This window comes from Oncorhynchus tshawytscha, linkage group LG19 (assembly GCF_018296145.1).
Source record: "Oncorhynchus tshawytscha isolate Ot180627B linkage group LG19, Otsh_v2.0, whole genome shotgun sequence".
In the NCBI taxonomy this organism is placed as follows: Eukaryota; Metazoa; Chordata; class Actinopteri; order Salmoniformes; family Salmonidae; genus Oncorhynchus; species Oncorhynchus tshawytscha.
The window spans coordinates 42907311-42930175 of record NC_056447.1 but is presented as its reverse complement, the minus strand read 5'-3'; the positions used below and the strand labels follow the sequence as shown (position 1 = coordinate 42930175).

Here is a 22865-nt window from a genome sequence, read left to right as displayed (position 1 = left end):
CACAGTAGAAAACAAAGGGGGGAGTCTATATACAATGTGTGCAAAAGGCATAGCATACATAATTGATCATTAGGATTTGAATATAAATTGTGCCTTTTGCATTCACAATGCATACTATACCACAACTTTAACTGTTAAGAGGAACTGATCAGATAGTGACATTCAAAAACTATCTGGATGAGGATTTTGCAAACGATTGTAGCCTTTTTCAAATTCTCATTAGCAAAACTGTATTAAAGGAGCGAAACAAACTTGCAATGAAAGGTTACTGGAAGTGTCGATTGCTGAAAGTACACAAACTCTTTCAATGTACCAAAAACAAACGTACTGGACTGGATACAGCTGGCATGCAGGTCCTCAGGAGAAAATGAAAATTTCAGTCTTCTCCAGATAATGTGGCGCCACCTGCTGGTAGGAACAAGGTCACTGTCTGTTGGTTGATTCAATGAAATCAACCCACAGAGGGATAGTTTTATTTGGCCAAAAGTAATCTTCTAAAACCTTAAACAAAGATGAAAAAATCTAGTCAGAGCCTGTGCCTGTTCAACAGTTGTCTGACCAATGTTTCAACAACTAAAATATTTGAAATAACCAAAACCTACAATTTTTCATAAATACATTATATGATTACAATATCCAAAATAGACAGTATGCCTCAACATTTTGTGAAATCTTTATACAATGGGAGAAAAACAACAATCCAGAAAATAATAGATCAATGCATGCATTATAAAAACTCATTTGACCTTTATCCTGCATAGTTTGGTCTTTTTTCAGGACTGGGGACGTGTCAAGGGCCCATCTGGATAATATTACACGTTCTAAAGATGCAGCAGCGTGAGCAGAACTCTCTCTCAGAAGAAGGATTCAAAACCTTCCAGAACTGTCTCTCACGTCAACCAACAACAAACATACAGCCAGATGCCTCTGGAATTCAACCACACAACTCACCAGGGAGACATATTTTTAGGTTAGTTCAGAACTGAATTCTCTTAAAGGAATATACTTTTGTGGTTGTGTTTGAGAGTAGTTGAAATAAGTCCTAAACGTGTGTTTGATGTATACCTGGATGTGGACACTGCTCGTCCTGAGCCTGGGGTTGGGGCATGCTCAGAGGTCCACCCAGGAAGCCTTCATGATGCAGTATTTTGAGAGGAGGATTGCCCAACTTGAGGTAAGAGACAAAAACAAAAGCCTGAAGACTCCAAACGACATGTTTTCTTCATTACACACAGAGTATGAATGGATTGGCTTATGGTCAAATAAAACTAATATCAGATTACTCTACCTCGTTGTTTAGTCTGTATTGATAACATTACAGCAACACTAAACTAAAACCAATGTTAACAGCAAGTCTCAAAACAAACTGTTCACTGTGACGATGCGAACCAGGGACTCCAATGCATATACACCCTACTCTCATTTGCCACCGAACATAGTTTGCAAATGTTTTTGTTTGTTAATGTGGTTAGAGTGTACCGCTAAGCATGTCCCAAAGTTCTTATACAAGCCATCACACGCAAGTAGAAATTGTTGACAATGTTAATTAAGAATTTAAGTTACACTGCTTCGATTTATCGACCTGAAAAAGGCAGTTTCATAAATTAGCAGCATTTCAATCTTCTCGATTTGTCAGTTGGGATAATTAGGAGTACAGAGTCATCTTCTTTCACTGGATTGAGGTAAGTTTTCGAGCCATATCCCACGACGGCTCAACTCTGCGCTGATTAGGGCAGCCAAGCGTTTCTAAACTATTCTGGATCATTTCAGGAGCGCTTGGGCTGGAGTGACATTTGGTCCCATTTTTGTTTGTTTTACTCTGTAATATGAGAATTACTGATGTTATAGGCGCTCTGCCTTAGAAGCCAGTTGTTGCCTCAGTTATTGGCTATTTAGATGATTGTTTGTCATTTTGAAAGTTTATGTTTATATGTCAGAGTTCATCAATGTCTTGTAAACATCCATGGTTCCATTTCACCTTCTGCACCTATAAATAAATACCTCCATTTTGCACCTGATTTTGTCTGAATCCTTATGCTTCACACCCCCTGACAAGACCACCTAGGGTCCACATTCTTACCTTCACATTGTGCCACTTCTTAAACAGCATCTGCTTGCTCACCTCTCTTGCCCAGGAGCGTCTGATAAAATGTGAGCAGAACACCCAGCAGGTGGACCAGAAGATCTATGACCTGTCTACAAAGGTGCGTGGCCAGCTGGCTAGCATGGAGGTGCACCGAACAGAGGTAAAGACTCAGGTGGATAATGTAGCCATGCGGATGGAGCGAGTGGAGAGGGATGTGGAGTACCTGGAGAATAAGACCCCTAACCAGCCCCACATCGAGGTAGAGGAGGCCCTGATGGAACAGCAGATGAAAGACACCCAGAAGAAAATAGTAAAGATCACACTGGGGACAGGTACTTAGGAAACTGATGTTAACTGGAAAATAATGTAATATACTTGTGTGTGTGTTGTACATGATATTGAGAAATAAATTAGGATACTTTCAATCTTACTCTTGTCCTTTCATGTATAGACTGCAACATAGCTCTCACTGGTGTGAAGTCTCTGAAGATAGTGAAGAAAGCAGGGGACGTCTATGGATCCTGGCTGAAAGACCCTACTAAGGGCTCTGCCAAAATCTATTTCTTCAGCGGGAATAAGAACAACACCGTACTGGAGTTTAAATCCTTGAAGACCTTCACTGAGGGAAGGCTCGCCCAGGCTCATCCAATTCAGCTCCCCTTTCCCTGGCAGGGAACTGGCCATGTGGTCTACAATGGCTTTCTGTACTATCACAGGGCAGACACACCCAACCAGATCTTAAAGGTGCATCTCCTCAACCGCACTGTGGCCGACAGTATGCTGCTGCCCGGGGTTGGCCGCCTGCCTACCTACGCCCTCACCACACACACCTTCCTGGACCTGGCTGTGGACGAACTGGGCCTGTGGGTCATCTACTCTGACCCAGAGTTTGGGGGCAACCTGGTGATCACCAAGCTGGACAAGAGCAGCCTGGCTGTGGAGCACACCTGGGACACCACCTGTACGAGCCGCGACGCAGAGTCAGCATTCATGATCTGTGGAACACTGTACGTGGTGTATAACTCCCGCTACGGAGGGCGCTCCAGCATTCAGTGCCTGTACGATATCCACGACACCATTCACAGTGAGGAGAGCCCTGTGCTGTTCTTTCCTAAGCGCTACACCAACCACTACAGTATGCATTACCACCCCAAGGACAAGCAGCTGTATGCCTGGGACGACGGCTACCAGACCATCTACAAAGTGGACCTCAAGAGCAAGGCTGAAGTCTGACATGAGTCTACATTAAACGCTTATCAGTCATAGAACCACAGGCGTATTCAAAACATAACTAATTAACAATGTCCATATTCTTATCATAATAGCCAACAATAATCCATTTAAGTTGAGGTAACACAATACACGGTTTACTCAAGGCCCATATTTTCACATGACTTTCTGCAAGATTATAATAAACTGCATTTAAAAAGTTGTCTTTCTGGGAGCAATGTAGTGGTCAGATGGTTCTTAGTACAATGTAGTGGTCAGATGGTTCTTAGTACAATGTAGTGGTCAGATGGTTATTAGTACAATGTAGTGGTCAGATGGTTCTTAGTACAATGTAGTGGTCAGATGGTTCTTAGTACAATGTAGTGGTCAGATGGTTCTTAGTACAATGTAGTGGTCAGATGGTTCTTAGTACAATGTAGTGGTCAGATGGTTCTTAGTACAATGTAGTCAGATGCTTCTTGGAGGTACAGTGACTGAAAATAAGTTTTTGCCAATGTGGCACTGTTGAACTGAATGAGGTGAGAGAGCTCTCCCAAAACAGTAGCTTTTTGCATAGTCATACATGTTTATGGAGCAAATTTTATGACCCTGCTGAACACATCAGAGCTCTAAAGATTGGATGTGCCTGTAAAGTAATGGAAAACAACTAAATCTGACATTCCCACAAGCTGATGGTACTATTCTATTAACAGACAAACCATATTTTCCTATTCCTGTTCCTATAATAATTTTGATATGAGCTTCTGTTCTTTGTGGTGACTTTGAAAGGCATTACATGACATGTTATTATTGGTGTATGTATATGGCATAGCAACCACGTGAACAGGCTAATTGAGCATGGGCCAAGTGTAGTCAAATGAGATTAGGTAGCTAGTAATAGAGCCCCACAGTTGGTGTCATAATACCCATAAAACCCAAGTGGTCAAACAGGCAAATGGTTCCAATCGTTTTTCCACCATTCATTATTCCCATAGGGCATTTTAGAAACACTTGGCTAGGCATACTCTGGCATGATGTTTTGAGAACTATGTAAATCACTCTCACAAGGTGCCTTGTATCAATATATTCAGCTCATTTACTCTCAGATTAAAAAATGCTAATTAGCATCAAAGTAAACATCATGCAAGACTACAAATCCCTGCAAGCTCCTTCACGTCACCTCTAGCTGACTCCTTTGCTAACAGGTATTGTGTCAATTTAAAACTTGCACAAGACAGTTCAAAGAAATGTCAGTTTAAAGAAATTGTATTTATTCATTACTAAATGCGTTACTAAATTAAAATAAAATTATATGTTAATCCAGAGATTCTTACCTTCTCCTTGATTCGGCAGTCACGTCCAAATTATCATTGCATTTGTAGTTCTTTATGATAGCCACATAAACAGCTGATTAGCATTTAATTTTGGGGGGGTAGATACAGGCGACTGTTTTGATAAATCACCTTGTCCTAGAGAGAGTTACATGGTTATCAAAACGTCACGCCAGGTAATCCCATATGGGAAAAATTTATGGTGGAGAACGATAGAACCATTTTCTTGTTTGACCGCTAGGTTCTATGGGTATTATGACTCATGCTGTGGTAATCTAACCTGAGATATTTTTGCTGTGTTTTTTTGTATAACTATGCTTGTCTCACTTATAATCAGCAGATGGCACTGTTGTTAAGAACTTCAGCACAAACCGCCAGTGAGCCAAGCGTCCAAATGATAGGCTGGCTGTATGTTTTAGTCCTACAGTCCTGGGGTATATAATACTGTGCACGTGCTGGTCCATGGCAGACTCAACCACGTGAGATAAAAATTTGCACAGGTAAATGGGGACCCCCCCCCAAAAAAAAAAAATTGTATTTATGTTTACACAAATAGCATACAGAAGATGTGATGAGTTGTAATATATTTATTACACGTGATTACAATAATTTGTTGCAGATTTGAGTTTACATGTCGTCTTGTTCACGTATTGGGAATGATGAGCAGCTAGAGCACATGGGCTGTGTAGTTTGATGGGATGGCACACCCTTAGAATCACATGATAGGTGATTGGTGGAGAGGCTTTTATGATGAACACACTTATGGCGTTGGCAGCGCAAAGGCACAGTCGGTCAATGCGCCGAGCATCCCATCGCTGAAGACACCACTTACAGTGCCAAGGACCATTTTAAATCCAAAGTGGTCAATAGTGTATTTTGCAAGTTGCAGGGGAGGAATACGCGCTGGAGAGCAAGTCTCCGAAGTCGAGGATATTATAGGTAATGCCGAGACACTTGTTTTCTTCTTCTTATTTACTTAGTAAAGTTTTTTATCCTACTCGCAGGTATTCATAATATAAGTAGATACGATTTAAAGCCTATCTGTAGCCGAATGTACGGCGGCTTTCTGAATAAACACAATTTTAATTGTTCTATACTCTTTTTTTCCCAAGTATGTTCAAAACACTGATTTGCTTACGGAACAGGTGGATGAGGCTGGGAAAGTGACAGAATAAAACTTGTCTGAACATGACAATGCAGTTGTGTACAGTATGTGGTTTCAACAGTTTCTCAGCATTCCACAAGTATCTAAGCACTTGGCATGTAGCTTTATTGAAAAAAGTAGTAGTGGTTGTTTTTCTCAATTAGTTTTTGTTGCAGTTGCTTTCACACTTAGTAGTAAAACGATATGGTTGTCAGTTTATGTATGTATACAATTTATGTAAGAATTATGAGGAGAAAATGGCCTACATTGAATGCACACAAAGCAATTCCCTGCTTTTTAATGGTTTGTAGGGGTTTCTGTTGATGAAATGCAGTTTTGTTGTTTTCAGGGTAGGCTATAGTAGCCTATGATGTGTTAAATGATGTTGCAGCCTACTCACCCGAGTTTAATTGCAGACTATCAATTATGGACTGCATGACAAGCAGCTAAATATTTCTTGCTGTGTATGATATGGTAATTTGTAAGTATCAAGGCTGTAGTGCACCCAGCTGTGTGTGCTTGCCATCAAACAGCGAAGATGATTCATAGACCAGAAATGCTTGAGTGTCTTGAATATGGACGAAGAGTTGGAGGGGACTTGCACCCAGGATACAATGTATTCTGTAGCCATGCTCATCCGAAGTAGCCCAGGTTGCATTCATCTGAATAGAATTACCTCTGATCACCAGTGGTTCATTGGTCTCCAAATTATACTGAACAAAAATGTAAGTGCAACATGCAACAATTTCAAAGATTTTACTGTGTTACAGTTCATATAAGGAAATAAATCAATTGAAATAAATTCATTAGGCCCTAATCTATCGATTTCACATGAGTGGGAATATAGATATGCATCTGCTGATCACAGATACCTTTTAAAAAAAAGTAGGGGCGTGGTTCAGAACCAGTCAAATCAAATCAACTTTTATTTGTCACTTTCCCCCGAAAACAACAGTAAAATGCTTACTTACAAGCCCTTAACCAACAATGCAGTTCAAGAAAGAGTTTTAAATATACATTAAAATAAAAAGTAACACAATAAAATAACAAGGCTGTATACAGGGAGTACCAGTACCAAGTCAATGTGTAAGGGGATACCTAGTCAGTTGTACAACTGAATGCATTCAACTGAAAACTGTCTTCCGCATTTAACCCAACCCCTCTGAATTAGAGAGGTGTGGGGGGCCTGCTTAATCAACATCCACGTCATCGGCACCCAGGGAACAGTGGGTTAACTGCCTTGCTCAGGGGCAGAATGACAGATTTTTACCTTATCAGCTCGGGGATTTGATCTAGCAACCTTTCGGTTAATGGCACAATGCGTCCTACCTGCCAGGCTACCTGCCAGGTACAGGTTAGTTGAGGTAATTTGTACATGTAGGTATGGGTAAAGTGATTATGCATAGAAAATAAACAGTGAGTACCAGCAGTGTAAAAACAAATGAAGAGGGGAGGGGTGTCAATGGAAATAGTCTGGTTGGCCATTTGATTAATTGTTCAGCAGTCTTATGGCTTGAGGGTAGAAGCTGTTAAGGAGCCTTTTGGTCCTTGACTTGACGCTCCGGTACCGATTGCCGTGCGGTAGCAGAGAGAACATTCTATTACTTGGGTGACTGGAGTCTTTGGGGCCTTCCTCTGACACCGCCTAGTATATAGGTCCTGGATTGGCAGGAAGCTTGGTCCCAGTGATGTACAGTTGAAGTCTGAAGTTTACATACACTTTAATTGGAGTCATTAAAACTTGTTTTTCAACCACTCCGCAAATTTCTTATTGACAAACTATAGTTTTGGCAAGTCGGTTAGGACATCTATCACAATTCCAGTGGGTCAGAATTTTACACACACTAAGTTGACTGTGCCTTTAAACAGCTTGTAAAATTATGTAATGGCTTTAGAAGCTTCTGATAGGCTAATTGACATCATTTGAATCAATTGGAGGTGTACCTGTGGATGTATTTCAAGGCCTACCTTCGAACTCAGTGCCTCTTTGCTTGACATAATGGGAAAATCAAAAGAAATCAGCCAAGACCTCAGAAAAAAAATCATAGACCTCCACAAGTCTAGTTCATCCTTGGGAGCAGTTTCCAGACTCCTGAAGGTACCACGTTCATCTGTACAAACAGTAGTACGCAAGTATTAACAGCATGGGACCACGCAGCCGTCATACCGCTCAGGAATCAGACTTGTTCTGTCTCCTAGAGATGAACGTACTTTGGTGCAAAAAGTGCAAATCAATCCCAGAACAACAGCAAAGGACCTTGTGAAGATGCTGAAGGAAACAGGTACAAAATGATCTATATCCACAATAAAACGAGTCCTATATCAACATATCTTGAAAGGCCACTCAGCATGGAAAAAGCCACTGCTCAAAAACTGCCATAAAAAAGCCAGACTATGGTTTGCAGCTGCACATGGGGACAAAGATTTTACTTTTTGGAGAAATGTCCTCTGGTCTGATGAAACAAAGATAGAACTGTTTGGCCATAATGACCATCGTTATGTTTGGAGGAAAAAGGGGGAAGCATGGGGGTGGCAGCATCATGTTGTGGGGGTGCTTTGCTGCAGGAGGGACTGGTGCACTTCACAAAATAGATGGCATCATGAGAATGAAAATTATGTGGATATATTGAAGCAACATCTCAAGACATCAGTCAGGAAGTTAAAGCTTGGTCGCAAATGGGTCTTCCAAATGGACAATGACACCAAGCATACTTCCAAAGTTGTGGTAAAATGGCTTAAGGACAACAAAGTCAAGGTATTGGAGTGGCCATCATAAAGCCCTGACCTCAATCCTATAGAAAATGTGTGGGCAGAACTGAAAAAGTGTGTGCAAACAAGGAGGCCTATAAACATGACTGTTACACCAGCTCTGTCAGGAGGAATGGGCCAAAATTTACCCAAGTCATTGTGGGAAGCTTGTGGAAGGCTATCCAAAATGTTTGACCCAAGTTAAACAATATAATGGCAATGCTACCAAATACTAATTGAGTGTATGTGAACTTCTGACGCACTGGGAATGTGATGAAAGAAATAATAGCTGAAATCATTCTCTCTACTATTATTCTGACATTTCACATTCTTAAAATAAAGTGGTGAGCCTAACTGACCTAAGACAGGGAATTGTAACTAGGATTAAATGTCAGGAATTGTGAAAAACTTAGTTTAAATGTATTTGGCTAAGGTGTATGTAAACTTCCGACTTCAACTGTACGTACGGTCACTGTGGGGACTGAGGTGGTGTACTCCTCAGTGCCATTGGATGAATCCCAGAACATATTCCAGTCTGTGCTAGCAAAACAGTCCTGTAGCGTAGCATCCGCGTCATCTGACCATTTCCGTATTGAGCGAGTCACTGGTACTTCCTGTTTTAGTTTTTGCTTGTAAGCAACAATCAGGAGGATAGAATTATAGTCAGATTTGCCAAATGGAGGGCGAGGGAGAGATTTCTATGCGTCTCTATGTGTAGAGTAAAGGTGGTCTAGAGTTGTTTTGTTCTCTGGCTGCGCATGTTACATGCTGGTAGAAATTAGGTAAAACTGATTTAAGTCTGCCTGCATAAAGTCCCCAGCCACTAGGAGCGCCGCTTCTGGATGAGCATTTTCTTGTTTGCTTATGGCCTTATAGAGTTGGTTGAGTGCGATCTTAGTGCCAGCATCGGTTTGTGTTGGTAAGTAGACGGCTTCGAATAATACAGATGAGAACACTCTCGGTAGATAGTGTTGGCTACAGCGTATCATGAGGTACTCTACCTCAGGCGAGCAATACCTAGAGACTTCTTTAATATTAGACGTTGCGTATCAGCTGTTATTGACAAATAGACACACAACCCTGCCCATCATCTTACTAGACATAGCTTCTCTGTCCTGCCGATGCACGGAAAACCCAGCCAGCTCTATATTATCCATGTCATTGTTCAGCTATTATTCAGTGAAACATAAGATATTACAGGTTTTAATGTCCCGTTGGTAGGATAGTCTTAATCGTATTCCATTTTATTTCCCATTGATTGCACGTTGGCCAATAGTAAGGATGGTAGTGTAGATTTACTGACTTGCCTTCACTGAATTCTCTGAAGGCAGCCCGAACTCCTCCGCCTTTTTCTCTCTCTTTCTTCACGCAAATGACAGGGATTTGGGCCTGGTCTCGGAAAGCAGTATATCCTTCGGGTCAGACTCATTAAAGAAGAAATCTTTGTCCAGTTCGAGGTGCGTAATCGCTGTTCTGATATCCAGAAGCTCTTTTCGGTCATAAGAGACGGTAGCAGCAACATTATGTACAAAATAAGTACAAAAATAAGTTACAAACAATGTGAAAAAAAAAAAATAGCAAAGTTGGTTAGGAGCTCGTAAAATGGTAGCCATCCCCTCCGGCGCCATTGTGTGACCACCATTTGCCTCATGCAGCGTGACACATCTTCTTTGCATAGAGTTGATCAGGCTGTTGATTGTGGCCTGTGGAATGTTGTCCCACTCCTCTGAAATGGCTGTGCGAAGTTGCTGGATATTGGCGGGAACTGGAACACACTGGTGTACACGTCAATCTAGAGCATCCCAAACATGCGCAATAGGTGACATGTCTGGTGAATATGCAGGCCATGGAAGAACTGGAACATTTTCAGCTTCCAGGAATTGTGTACAGATCCTAGCGACATGGGGCCATGCATTATCATACTGAAACATGAGGTGATGGCGGCAGTTTAATGGTACAACAATTGGCTTCAGGATCTCATCACAGTATCTCTGTACATGCAAATTGATGATAAAATTAAATTGTGTTTGTTGTCCATAGCTTATGTCTGCCCATTCCATAACCCCACAGCCACCATAGGGCACTATGTTCACAACGTTGACATCAGTATATTCCCTCGCCCACACAACACTATACACGTGCTCTGCGGTTGTGAGGCTGGTTGGACGTCCTGCCAAATTCTCTAAAACAACGTTGAAGGAGGCTTGTGGTAGAGAATTTATCATTCAGTTCTCTTGTTAAAGCTCTGGTGGAGTCAGCACTCAAATCCTCGTTCAAAACTTGAGGCATCTGTGGCATTGTGTCCCCAGCACATGGTGCACCTGCATAGTTATCATGCTGTTTTAATCAGCTTCTTGATATGCCACAGGAAAATTACAGGGATATTTTATTTCAGCTCATGAAACATGGGACCAACACTTTACATGTTGCGTTTATATTTTTGTTCAGTATCATTCACAATACTGTTGTTATCACAGAGAGAGGGTGCTTGTTGCATTCTTTTTTACATTTTTAATTGTATAGATTTTTTTTCTCCCCAATTGGTAGTTACAGTCCTGTCCCATCGCTGCAACTCCCGTACGGACTTGGGAGAGGTGAAGGTCGAGAGCCGTGCGTCTTCTGAATCACATCCCAGCCAAGCCACACTGCTTCTTGACACAACACCTGCAACACCTGCCAGCCACACCAATGTGTCGGAGGAAACACTACACCTGGCGACCGCGTCAGTGTGCATTGCACCCAGCCCGCCACAGGAGTCGCTAGTGCGTGATTGGACAGGAACATCCCTGCCAGCCAAACCCTCCCCTAACCCGGACGACGCTGGGCCAATTGTGCGCCCCCCGCCCCCATGGGTCTCCCGGTTGCAGCCGGCTGCGACAGAGACTGGACTCAAACCAGGTTCTCTAGTGGCACAGCTAGCACTGTGATGCAGTGCCTTAGACCACTGCGACACTCGGCAGGCCCCTCATTCTTAATCTATTCAAGATACACTTGATTCATCAATAACTTATTTGATTGCACTGTAAAAAAAATTAAAAAGCCAACTCCTGGCATACAGGCCACATCAAGCCTGCAAGTCACATTATGCTGGCTTGCAAAGTTGCTTAATCAGTGTTATTCTGTGAGTTGAATGGACTTCAAAAGGACAAGAATTTAAGCTAATGTGTTCAAGTTTGTTTACTCAACAAACTCTGCTTGAAGTGAGGTAAATTTGAAAAAGCTTGTTAAGTAATATTACAAATGAATGTTTGCTCAAAACCACTCAAAACAACCCCATCATTATTATATTTCCCAGCATGCTCTATTGCAGGATGATTTTCAGAATTGTTTGCTTAAATACCTGTGTTCTTGCTTGTACATTGATTGGTTTATTAATCTTATGCTACACAAACATAAATAACATACATTTTTCTAAACTAATCAAATTTTTTTGTATTTGGACTTTTTGCACTTGTTACTGAGATAGCTGTTCCAGTGATTTAGGTAGTCTCAATTTTCTGACAGTCCTTCTCCTTGTAGGTTGTGGGTGATTTAAAAGTTCCAATTGTTGCATATCCTCACTCTGGCTGGATTCCAATAAGAATTACACATCACTTTGCAAGCCAGCATAATGTGACTTGCAGGCTTGATGTGGCCTGTAAGCCAGGAGTTTCAGACCACTGTGTTAGGGTGTAACTAGGCCCTCAAAGAAAGGCCTTATGATTTATGTAATGTATTGTCATAAAGATGTACATTTTACACTAAGATATATGCAAATAAGGTAGAATAAATTCTCAAGTTGAATTGTATGTTCACTTAACCATCAATTCAAAGTTGAGTGAACATACATTGTCAATTGAATTGTATGTTGATTCAGCTACAGTATATGCCCAAATGTTGAGCAAACTCACCAGCCTGTTGCAGCTGGTTGCCTTACAATTGAACATTTTATTATTATTATTATAATTATTATTTTTCTATTTGGAGTTTAAATTAATGTGAGGAAATACTAGTTATTTCCAACATACATAGAATATTCAAAGGAGAGTTTGCATGTATAGTATAAGCTTATATCCTGCACTAAGTCACAGAATGAGGAAGAAAAGACAACCATAGTAGCAGATCAGGGCATTATACTCTGAGGATCAAACAGTGTGTTTAATACCAACAGGAGTAGTCCTCCTTCCAGTCCTAGGTTTGAATAATTATTCTGTCAACTCACACGGCTATGGCATTGTGAGTCGTCTACAGGAGGTAATCCTCAGTCAGATACTGGATGTCAGAGAGCGGAGAAAGCTTACTACTCGCAGGAGGGCTTGAAAAATCACAGGGAAGATCATTTCTTGTGTTGATTTTAGAGCCTGACCGATATGTTTTTTGGGGTCCGGTACCGATTCCGATTTTTTGGGAGGTGGGGGAAACGTACCAATACTAATGTATCTGCCGATTAAACTGTTTTACAGCAGAATTTTTTTTTCCCACACTGAGTTCTCATAAATTGCCATCCAAAAGAGTGATTGTATAATACCTATGCTTCAGATGTTGATTTCATACATTGTGACAATAATGACACATCATGAGAATGGTGTGTTCAGATAAGTATGCAATTTCCTTTTTTCATTCTATTTATTGAATATCAGTTACCGACCAATATGGAGTTAAAAGGCCAATATCGGCTGATTTTAATAGTGGTAAACCGATAAATCAGTCGGACTCTAGTTATTATATATAATTTTCCTACTAGCAAAGAAAAGCAGCTGTTGCTGCTCTGCTTAGGGCTCCCTTCAAGGAATGTTCTACCAGAGTTCACTCAATGAATGATACTAGTGGACAGACATCTGGGTAGCCTATGTATGGTGTTGGACACTCCTGTTTTGAGGTGTCGAAGATAAAGAAACAGATAAGCTAGTGAAAGGGATCTGCTGTGTTATTACATAGAAGAAAACACACTTAAAGCGGCAATCAACAGTTGAAATGATAACAAAGCACTGATTTGCTACAAAGCTGAGGGATGGGACTGAAGAAATGGAACCGCTCAAATTCATAGACAGAGCTATGGATGCAAGAACTGATCATCCTTGACATCACAATTTAGTTTTAACCATGTTTTGAGGATATACAGTGTTTGTTTGCATTTACTTTGTTCACAGTACAGTAAAACAAGTTTATATTGTGTGTTCTGATGCGGTACGACAGTTGAATTAAGCTCATGAGGCAGTTATTTTTTAAGAATCAAATCAGTACATATCAGTAATTTATAAGTCCAAAAATGGATGTAGCTACTGCAGATTGCCCATTTAATATACTGTATGTGTAGAAATTCAAGACAACACATTGGCAGTCCCACAGCTCCAGAGTGTAAATTCCTCTTGGTAATGAGTGTGTCGGGCGGCAGTCAGCTGGGCTGTGCTCTGAGGATCATGTGCTCAGACAAATGGATAAGGCCCATTATTTGTCCTGGCCTCTGTTTTATGCCACTCCCCAGCCCCATGTGAAACAGTATGCGATTGTATGTCTTTGAGATGACATACCCTCCCAGGACTCAGGCCAAATGCATAAACAGATATTGCAATTGTTTAGCAACTTCCCCCTCAGGATGACCGTAAATGCTATTTTATTTCTGCAGGATTTTATGTTTGCATGGCATTTGGACTGCTATGCATTGCCTGGATATGTTCTGTATGGAAATCATTGAACATCCATGCTTTAGTTACAAGTAAACCAAAGTCGTATGCTGAAATGTCTCATCTTTTTAATAACAAACATATTACTTAAGTTATTGATTCTGGGGTCCACCAGTGACATTCTTCAACCTGTGTGCTTCCCCGCTAACTGTGATGAGAGTTCATCAGACAAAGGTGAGCGACCTCTACCAGGCCAGGACTTTTACTTTCTCCCTGCTTGACAAAAGATTTAAAGCTCCATGGTAAACAGGCAGCCCAGAGTTAGCCGGAAGCCAAAAAGAGAGGTTGAAGTGAACATTGTTTTAATCTGACAAAGTTATATGACCATCGCCTGTCAAGGCAAATCAAGCTAAAGCTTTCAGCAGAGCAAGGAAGTGTTGAGTGGTGAGTGATTGCGGGAGGGAAACAATACTGTGGGACATAGTTTGATGTTTTTTCCATGCAGCCTTGTTGTTTTCCAGTTACAGTTGGAGTTCTTTAGCTAGGAATATGATCCCTAAAACAACTAGCTCCCCTCCCAGCTCAGATGGGGGTTCTGCCTGAACGATGACCTGTTACAACATTTTTTATTTGATTTTATAAAATTGTATTTCACCTTTTATTTAACCAGGTAGGCTAGTTGAGAACAAGTTCTCATTTACAATTGCGACCTGGCCAAGATAAAGCAAAGCAGTTCGACACATACAACAACACAGAGTTACACATGGGATAAACAAACATACAGTAGGGAAAAAAGTATATATACAGTGTGTGCAAATGAGGTAAGATAAGCGAGGTAAGGCAATAAAATAGACCATAGTGGCGAGGTAATTACGATATAGCAATTAAATACTGGAGTGAGATGTGCAGAAGATGAATGTGCAAGTAGAGATACTGGGGTGCAAAGGAGCAAAATAAATACAATATGGGGATGAGGTAGTTGGATGGGCTATTTACAGATGGGCTATGTACAGCTGCAATGATCTGCGAGCTGCTCTGACAGCTGTTGCTTGAAATTAGTGAGGGAGATAAATCAAATGTATTTACAGTGCCTTGCGAAAGTATTCGGCCCCCTTGAACTTTGCGACCTTTTGCCACATTTCAGGCTTCAAACATAAAGATATAAAACTGTATTTTTTTGTGAAGAATCAACAACAAGTGGGACACAATCATGACGTGGAACGACATTTATTGGATATTTCAAACTTTTTTAACAAATCAAAAACTGAAAAATTGGGCGTGCAAAATTATTCAGCCCCTTTACTTTCAGTGCAGCAAACTCTCTCCAGAAGTTCAGTGAGGATCTCTGAATGATCCAATGTTGACCTAAATGACTAATGATGATAAATACAATCCACCGGTGTGTAATCAAGTCTCCGTATAAATGCACCTGCACTGTGATAGTCTCAGAGGTCCGTTAAAAGCGCAGAGAGCATCATGAAGAACAAGGAACACACCAGGCAGGTCCGAGATACTGTTGTGAAGAAGTTTAAAGCCGGATTTTGATACAAAAAGATTTCCCAAGCTTTAAACATCCCAAGGAGCACTGTGCAAGTGATAATATTGAAATGGAAGGAGTATCAGACCACTGCAAATCTACCAAGACCTGGCCGTCCCTCTAAACTTTCAGCTCATACAAGGAGAAGACTGATCAGAGATGCAGCCAAGAGGCCCATGATCACTCTGGATGAACTGCAGAGATCTACAGCTGAGCTGGGAGACTCTGTCCATAGGACAACAATCAGTCGTATATTGCACAAATCTGGCCTTTATGGAAGAGTGGCAAGAAGAAAGCCATTTCTTAAAGATATCCATAAAAAGTGTTGTTTAAAATTTGCCACAAGCCACCTGGGAGACACACCAAACATGTGGAAGAAGGTGCTCTGGTCAGATGAAACCAAAATTGAACTTTTTGGCAACAATGCAAAACGTTATGTTTGGCGTAAAAGCAACACAGCTCATCACCCTGACCACACCATCCCCACTGTCAAACATGGTGGTGGCAAGATGGTTAAAATTGATGGGAAGATGGATGGAGCCAAATACAGGACCATTCTGGAAGAAATACTGATGGAGTCTGCAAAAGACCTGAGACTGGGACAGAGATTTGTCTTCCAACAAGACAATGATCCAAAACCATAAAGCAAAATCTACAATGGAATGGTTCAAAAATAAACATATCCAGGGGTTAGAATGGCCAAGTCAAAGTCCAGACCTGAATCCAATTGAGAATCTGTGGAAAGAACTGAAAACTGCTGTTCACAAATGCTCTCCATCCAACCTTACTGAGCTCGAGCTGTTTTGCAAGGAGGAATGGGAAAAAATTTCAGTCTCTCGATGTGCAAAACTGATAGAGACATACCCCAAGCGACTTACAGCTGTAATCGCAGCAAAAGGTGGCGCTACAAAGTATTAACTTAAGGGGGCTGAATAATTTAGCACGCCCAATTTTTCAGTTTTTGATTTGTTAAAAAAGTTTGAAATATCCAATAAATGTCGTTCCACTTCATGATTGTGTCCCACTTGTTGTTGATTCTTCACAAAAAAATACAGTTTTATATCTTTGTTTGAAGCCTGAAATGTGGCAAAAGGTCGCAAAGTTCAAGGGGGCCGAATACTTTCGCAAGGCACTGTATATAGCCTCCTTAGATCAGCTGATATCTCAAAGTGCTGTACAGAAACACGGCCTAAATCCCCAAACAGCAAGCGATGCAGGTGTAGAAGCACAGAAGCACAGTTGCACATCCGGCAAACAGGTGAGGGTTCCATAGCTGCAGGCAGAACAGTTGAAACTGGAGCAGCAGCACGGCCAGGTAGACTGGGGACAGCAAGGAGTCATCATGCCAGGTAGTCCTAAGGCATGGTCCTAGGGCTCAGGTCCTCCGACAGAGAAAAAGAAAGAATGAGAGAATTAGAGAGAGCATACTTAAATTCACAACCCAGACAGGAAGACCACGTCAGTGACTCAACCCACTCAAGTGACGCACCAGTGACTCAGCCCCTGTAATAGGGTTAGAGGCAGAGAATCCCAGTGGAGAGAGGGGAACCGGCCAGGCAGAGACAGCGAGGGCAGTTCGTTGCTCCAGTGCATTTTCCGTTCAACTTCACACTCCTGGGCCAGACTACACTCAATCATATGACCTACTGAAGAGATGAGTCTTAAAGGTTGAGACTGAGTCTCCGTCTCTCACGTGGATAGGCAGACCATTCCATAAAAATGGAGCTCTATCGGAGAAAGCCCTGCCTCCAGCTGTTTGCTTAGAAATTCTAGGAGAGAAATTAGGAGGACTGTGTCTTGTGACCGTAGCGTACGTGTAGGTATGTACAGCAGGACCAAATCGGAAAGATAGGTAGGAGCAAGCCCATGTGAAGCTTTGTAGGTTAGCAGTAAAAACCTTTAAATCAGCCCTTACCTTAACAGGAAGCCAGTGTAGGGAGGCTAACACAGGAGTAATATGATCAAATTTTGTGGTTCTAGTCAGGATTCTAGCAGCCATATTTAGCACTAACTGAAGTTTATTTAGTGGTTTATCCGGGTAGCCGGAAAGTAGAGCATTGCAGTAGTCTAACCTAGAAGTAACAAAAGCATGGATACATTTTTCTGCATCATTTCTGGACAGAAAAGTTAAGATTTTTGCAATGTTACGTAGATGGAAAAAAGCTGTCCTTGAAACAGTCTTGATATGTTCGTCAAAAGAGAGATCAGGGTCCAGAGTAATGCCGAGGTCCTTCACAGTTTTATTTGAGACGACTGTACAACCATCAAGATTAATTTTCAGATTCAACAGAAGTTCTCTTTGTTTCTTGGGACCTAGAACAAGCATCTCTGTTTTGTCCGAGTTTAAAAGTAGAATGTTTGCAGCCATCCACTTCTTATGTCTGAAACACAGGCTTCCAGCGAGGGCAATTTTGGGGCTTCACCATGTTTCATTGAAATGTACAGCTGTGTGTCATCTGCATAGCAGTGAAAGTTAACATTATGTTTGCGAATTACATCCCCAAGAGGTAAAATATATAGTGAAAACAATAGTGGTCCTAAAACGGAACCTTGAGAAACACCGAAATTTATAGCTAATTTGTCAGAGGACAAACCATCCACAGACACAAACTGATATCTTTCCGACAGATAAGCTCTAAACCAGGCCAGAACTTGTCCGTGTAGACCAATTTGGGTTTCCAATCTCTCCAAAAGAATGTGGTGATAGATGGTATCAAAAGCAGCACTAAGGTCTAGGAGCATGAGGACAGATGCAGATCCTCGGTCTGACGCCATTAAAAGGTCATTTACCACCTTCACAAGTGCAGTCTCAGTGCTATGATGGGGTCTAAAACCAGAGTGAAGCATTTCGTATACATTGTTTGTCTTCAGGAAGTCAGTGAATTGCTGCGCAACAGCTTTCTTTTTTTTTAATTGAGAGGAATGGGAGATTCGATATAGGCTGATAGTTTTTTATATTTTCTGGGTCAAGGTTTGGTTTTTTCAAGAGAGGCTTTATTACTGCCACTTTTAGTGAGTTTGGTACACATCCGGTGGATAGAGATTAGAGTCTCCAGTTTCAGCGATTTTTGCAGTTCGTTCCAGTCATTGGCAGCAGAGAACTGGAAGGAAAGGCGGCCAAAGTAGGAATTGGCTTTGGGGGTGACCAGTGAAATATACCTGTTGGAGCGCGTGCTGCGATTGTTGCTGCAATGGTGACCAGTGAACTGAGATAAGGTGGGCTTTTACCTAGCAAAGACTTAGTTCTGTGTTTGTCTTGGCCCATTTACCTATGTCAAGAATTTAGAGTCTCTATCTCACTAGATGGTTCTTCTACAGAGATTAGAGGATGATGGATGGAATGTTATTAATATTTGTAATCATTTCATAATTAAGACAAAATCTCCCCAATTTCATGGTATACAATTGGTAGTTACAGTCTTGTCCCATTGCTGCAACTCCTGTACGGACTTGGGAGAGGTGAAGGTCGAGAGCCGTGCATCCTCTGAAACACATCCCACACTGCTTCTTGACACAACACCCGCCAGCCACACCAATGTGTATGAGGAAACACTGTACACCTGAATACTGTGTCAGCTTGCACTGTGCCTGGCCCGCCACAGGAGCCACTAGTGCACGATGGGACAAGAACATCCTTGCCGGCCAAACCCTCCCATAACCCAGACGATGCTGAGCTGATTATGCGCCCCCCCCATGGATCTCCCGGTGGCGGCCGGCTTTGACAGAGCCTGGACTTGAACCAAGATCTATAGTGGCACAGTGATGCAGTGCCTTAGACCACTGCACCACTCAGGATGCCCCAATACTATTTTCTTAAACCCACTGAAAATCCTGTGTTTCTATGTCAAATAGTTTTGTTATATTTCAGTCTTCTGTGATGTATATAAAGTGTAATATTGGGTTGCAAACTCAAAATGAAATACATTTCAACTCTATATTTGACATGGTACAGGTATGTCCTTTTTTTAAAGCCCATAACCATGTGTGTATACTTTTGTTTCAAAGTAGATTTGTTTAAGACTACCAAAAACACTCTGTGACTCTGATTTAGCCCGCTGCAGTAAAAGGTAACTGAGGTGAAACGTGCTTAGTGTTAGAGGATGATGACAGACACTACCATGTTGTAAGAAATAGGCCAACAGAACCAGGTAAAAGGATTGGTAGATTTTTTTGGAACAAACAAGGTATGATGGATTTGGTGAGCCCACTGAGCCAAGCGAGGGGAAGGTCATGTTGTAGACCGTGAGGTGACACCTGATTTGGCTTCCTGGCCTTTTGTCTGATGTTTGTGACATATTAGAGTGCAACTGCTCGTGGATGACATTTCTCTGCTCCTGCAACCTGCACTCCCCCGCGTCACAGCTGCCAGGTGAGTGGAGCGATGATCGACCCGGTGAGCTGGCAGAAAGTCAACCGGGTCCTGGTCATCTGTCCTGTCCTAACCCCACTCCAGAGCCCCGGTCTGGAAGACTCAGTGAAGATGAGTAATAACAGCTGACAGCTACTGATATGACTTTGTACTTGTCTTCCATGGAATACTTTGTACTTGACTTCCATGGAATACGTTATACTTGTCTTCCATGGAATACTTTGTACTTGTCTTCCATGGAATACTTTGTACTTGACTTCCATGGAATACTTTGTACTTGTCTTCCATGGAATACCCTCCATACCAATGCAAGTGTAGACTGTTGAAGTTTGTTTGATTCCTTGCTTATACAGTACTATGCATACATGCACACATAAAACGAGTATGAAAGTGAAGTATCTCACTCCAACAATGGCCCCACATTGGATGGGCTGATTTCATCTGTCAGTCCTGTGGTCTGAGCACATGTTGCCCACTGGTTATGAAACATGCTTTGCATAGTGTGACTGTAATGTTATCCTGTTATTTGAGCTGGGTTTGTTCTGGTTGAGCTGGCTTGTGGGTTAAGATGTTGACACCATGTAACCTTACTATGTTCTGTGCATCAGGAGTCATGTACTGCATATAGTGTAGGAGTCTGGTCTACCAGCCATTTTGAATGAGCTGCTGTTGATATTTTTGTGGTTACAACACGGTTCCAAGGCAGAAGCACAGCACACACAAACTCGTCATCTGGCAATGCTATGTGTTAGGCCCCCTGCCAACACTGTTACAATGAAGCCTTGTCTATTATGCAACAGATCACCTTTCTCACGCAGGTCCCCAGTGCCACAGACACGAGTTGAGTCCACTTCTGTTTAGATGGCTACCTCTCAAGCGCCCAGCTGAAATGGAAGGCTGTATGAACTGAAGGCCTGCAGGCAGCTAGTCCCCTCCGATGTGTCATCTTGTCAACTAGCACATGAACACATGTAAGTGGCAGAATGAGGCCCTGATAGGATGTTAGAGCTGTCAGTGGGGCTATGGCTTTGATGCTTATACTGTATATTAAGCCGTGTTGACACGCTGGTTCTATTGGTCTGCCCACTACTGCTGACACTGGCCTTTGTGCATGCTGGTCTCACTGCCTGAGAGTTAACTACTGTACAGTTCTACATGTCTAAATAATGGTGTGGAAAATGATGTGCATCCCTTTGACTTTGCTAGCCTCTAGCTACATGTTGGCACAATGTTGGTAAGAGAGATTTGGATTTAAAAAACGTCAGTTTCAAACACATGAAAAATATGTTGTTTTTTTGTTGTTGAAGAAATAGGATGTGTAGTGTGATCGTAAAGTAAATGTCAACTTTATCTGCAGGCAATTGTAAGCAAACCCTGTGATTACATTTTTTTTCCTGCTTCCCTGAGCTAATAAAACCTCAAATGTAAAAACTGAAACGTGCATGTTTACACTAGTCTACACATTCTCTCCCAGGGCCTCTTATATGTATGGTAATAATGTGGTAGTGCTTATGACTACTGTGTTTTCTTGACTTGTATTTTATAATGTTGGATCCCTTCATCAGCCATTGAAAGGAGCAATGCAGTTGTGAGATGTTGCGATCTCATATTTGCTTGACATGCTCTCAGTCACTTGATTGCTGACATGAGTATGACAGGGCCATGTAACATCCACTGCCAGGGCGATTACACTCGGGCCGCCTGATGTTGACATTTTGGAGAGCTAATGAAGCTTCACCAGCGAGGGGAGGTGGATGGGCTCAATATAGGGCTGACTAAGTAAAGCAAACCAAACCCAAGGTTACAATAGAGTTCCCCACGTCAACTGACGGCTTAGTTATTGTTTGATGAATTTTGTAATCATCAGCCAGACTACCATAAGTATAGTTTCTGTAGGATGCTATTAGAGAGATTTGATCGTTAAATACTCATGGCTTGGAATAAATCTGCTGAGGTATATTAAGCGGATGCATGTTTCTGTTGATGTGCAAAGTCCCACATAGCAGGTCTTTTCTGCTTTCTTTCAATTTGTGATGTGTGAATTGTTAGCATTGCATAATGTGTGAATTGTTAGCATTGCATAATGTGTGAATTGTTAGCATTGCATAATGTGTGAATTGTTAGCATTGCATAATGTGTGAATTGTTAGCATTGCATAATGTGTGAATTGTTTATATTGCATAATGTGTGAATTGTTAGCATTGCATAATGTGTGAATTGTTAGCATTGCATAATGTGTGAATTGTTAGCATTGCATAATGTGTGAATTGTTAGCTTTGCATAATGTTTGAATTGTTAGCTTTGCATAATGTTCAAATTATTCGCTTTGCATACTTTGTGAATTGTTAGCTTTGCATACTATGTGAATTGTTAGCATTGCATACTGTGTGAATTGTTAGCATTGCATACTGTGTGAATTGTTAGCATTGCATAATGTGTGAATTGTTAGCATTGCATAATGTGTGAATTGTTAGCATTGCATACTGTGTGAATTGTTAGCATTGCATACTGTGTGAATTGTTAGCATTTCATACTGTGTGAATTGTTAGCATTTCATAATGTGTGAGGACTTTTCTTTTTTTTATTCCATGAAAATGTAACTAATATTCTAGATTCACACATTTTAAAGGGTGGCGATGACTTAATTTTCTGTAAGCATTAGTTAGCATGCGAGGGTCTATTTGAGTAAAGGTCAGAGTAGGGAAAATCCCCATCCATAAGTGTGGTCATCTTCTGTTAATCTCTTCTGCCTTCGTGGTCGAAATTCTTGGGTATTTCCTGCTCATCCCCTTATATTTGCGATTGTGGCCTCCGGAGCTTTCTCACTCTCTCTCTGGG

General features: G+C 41.5%; 2 protein-coding genes across 13 annotated transcripts in view; both read left to right on the top strand.

The window, feature by feature from the left end:
- The first annotated feature begins 859 nt into the window (after positions 1-859).
- Positions 860-5722, top strand: olfml1 (olfactomedin-like 1). The gene is made up of 3 exons (XM_024379984.2): positions 860-1174; positions 2136-2418; positions 2538-5722. The coding sequence occupies exons 1-3, from the start codon at positions 1058-1060 to the stop codon at positions 3317-3319; spliced, it is 1182 nt and encodes a 393-aa protein (XP_024235752.1). The 5' UTR covers positions 860-1057; the 3' UTR covers positions 3320-5722.
- The window catches only part of LOC112218811 (liprin-beta-2-like), a 96400-nt gene continuing 78748 nt past the window's right edge, over positions 5214-22865 (top strand). For 11 of the 12 annotated variants that reach the window (XR_006079375.1, XR_006079376.1, XM_042301704.1 and 8 more), the window contains exon 1: positions 5214-5565. The gene's annotated coding sequence lies outside the window, so the exon portion shown is untranslated. Of the gene's footprint in view, positions 5566-20845; positions 20999-22865 lie in introns of those variants that run through there. The other variant, XM_042301697.1, reaches the window with a different exon arrangement.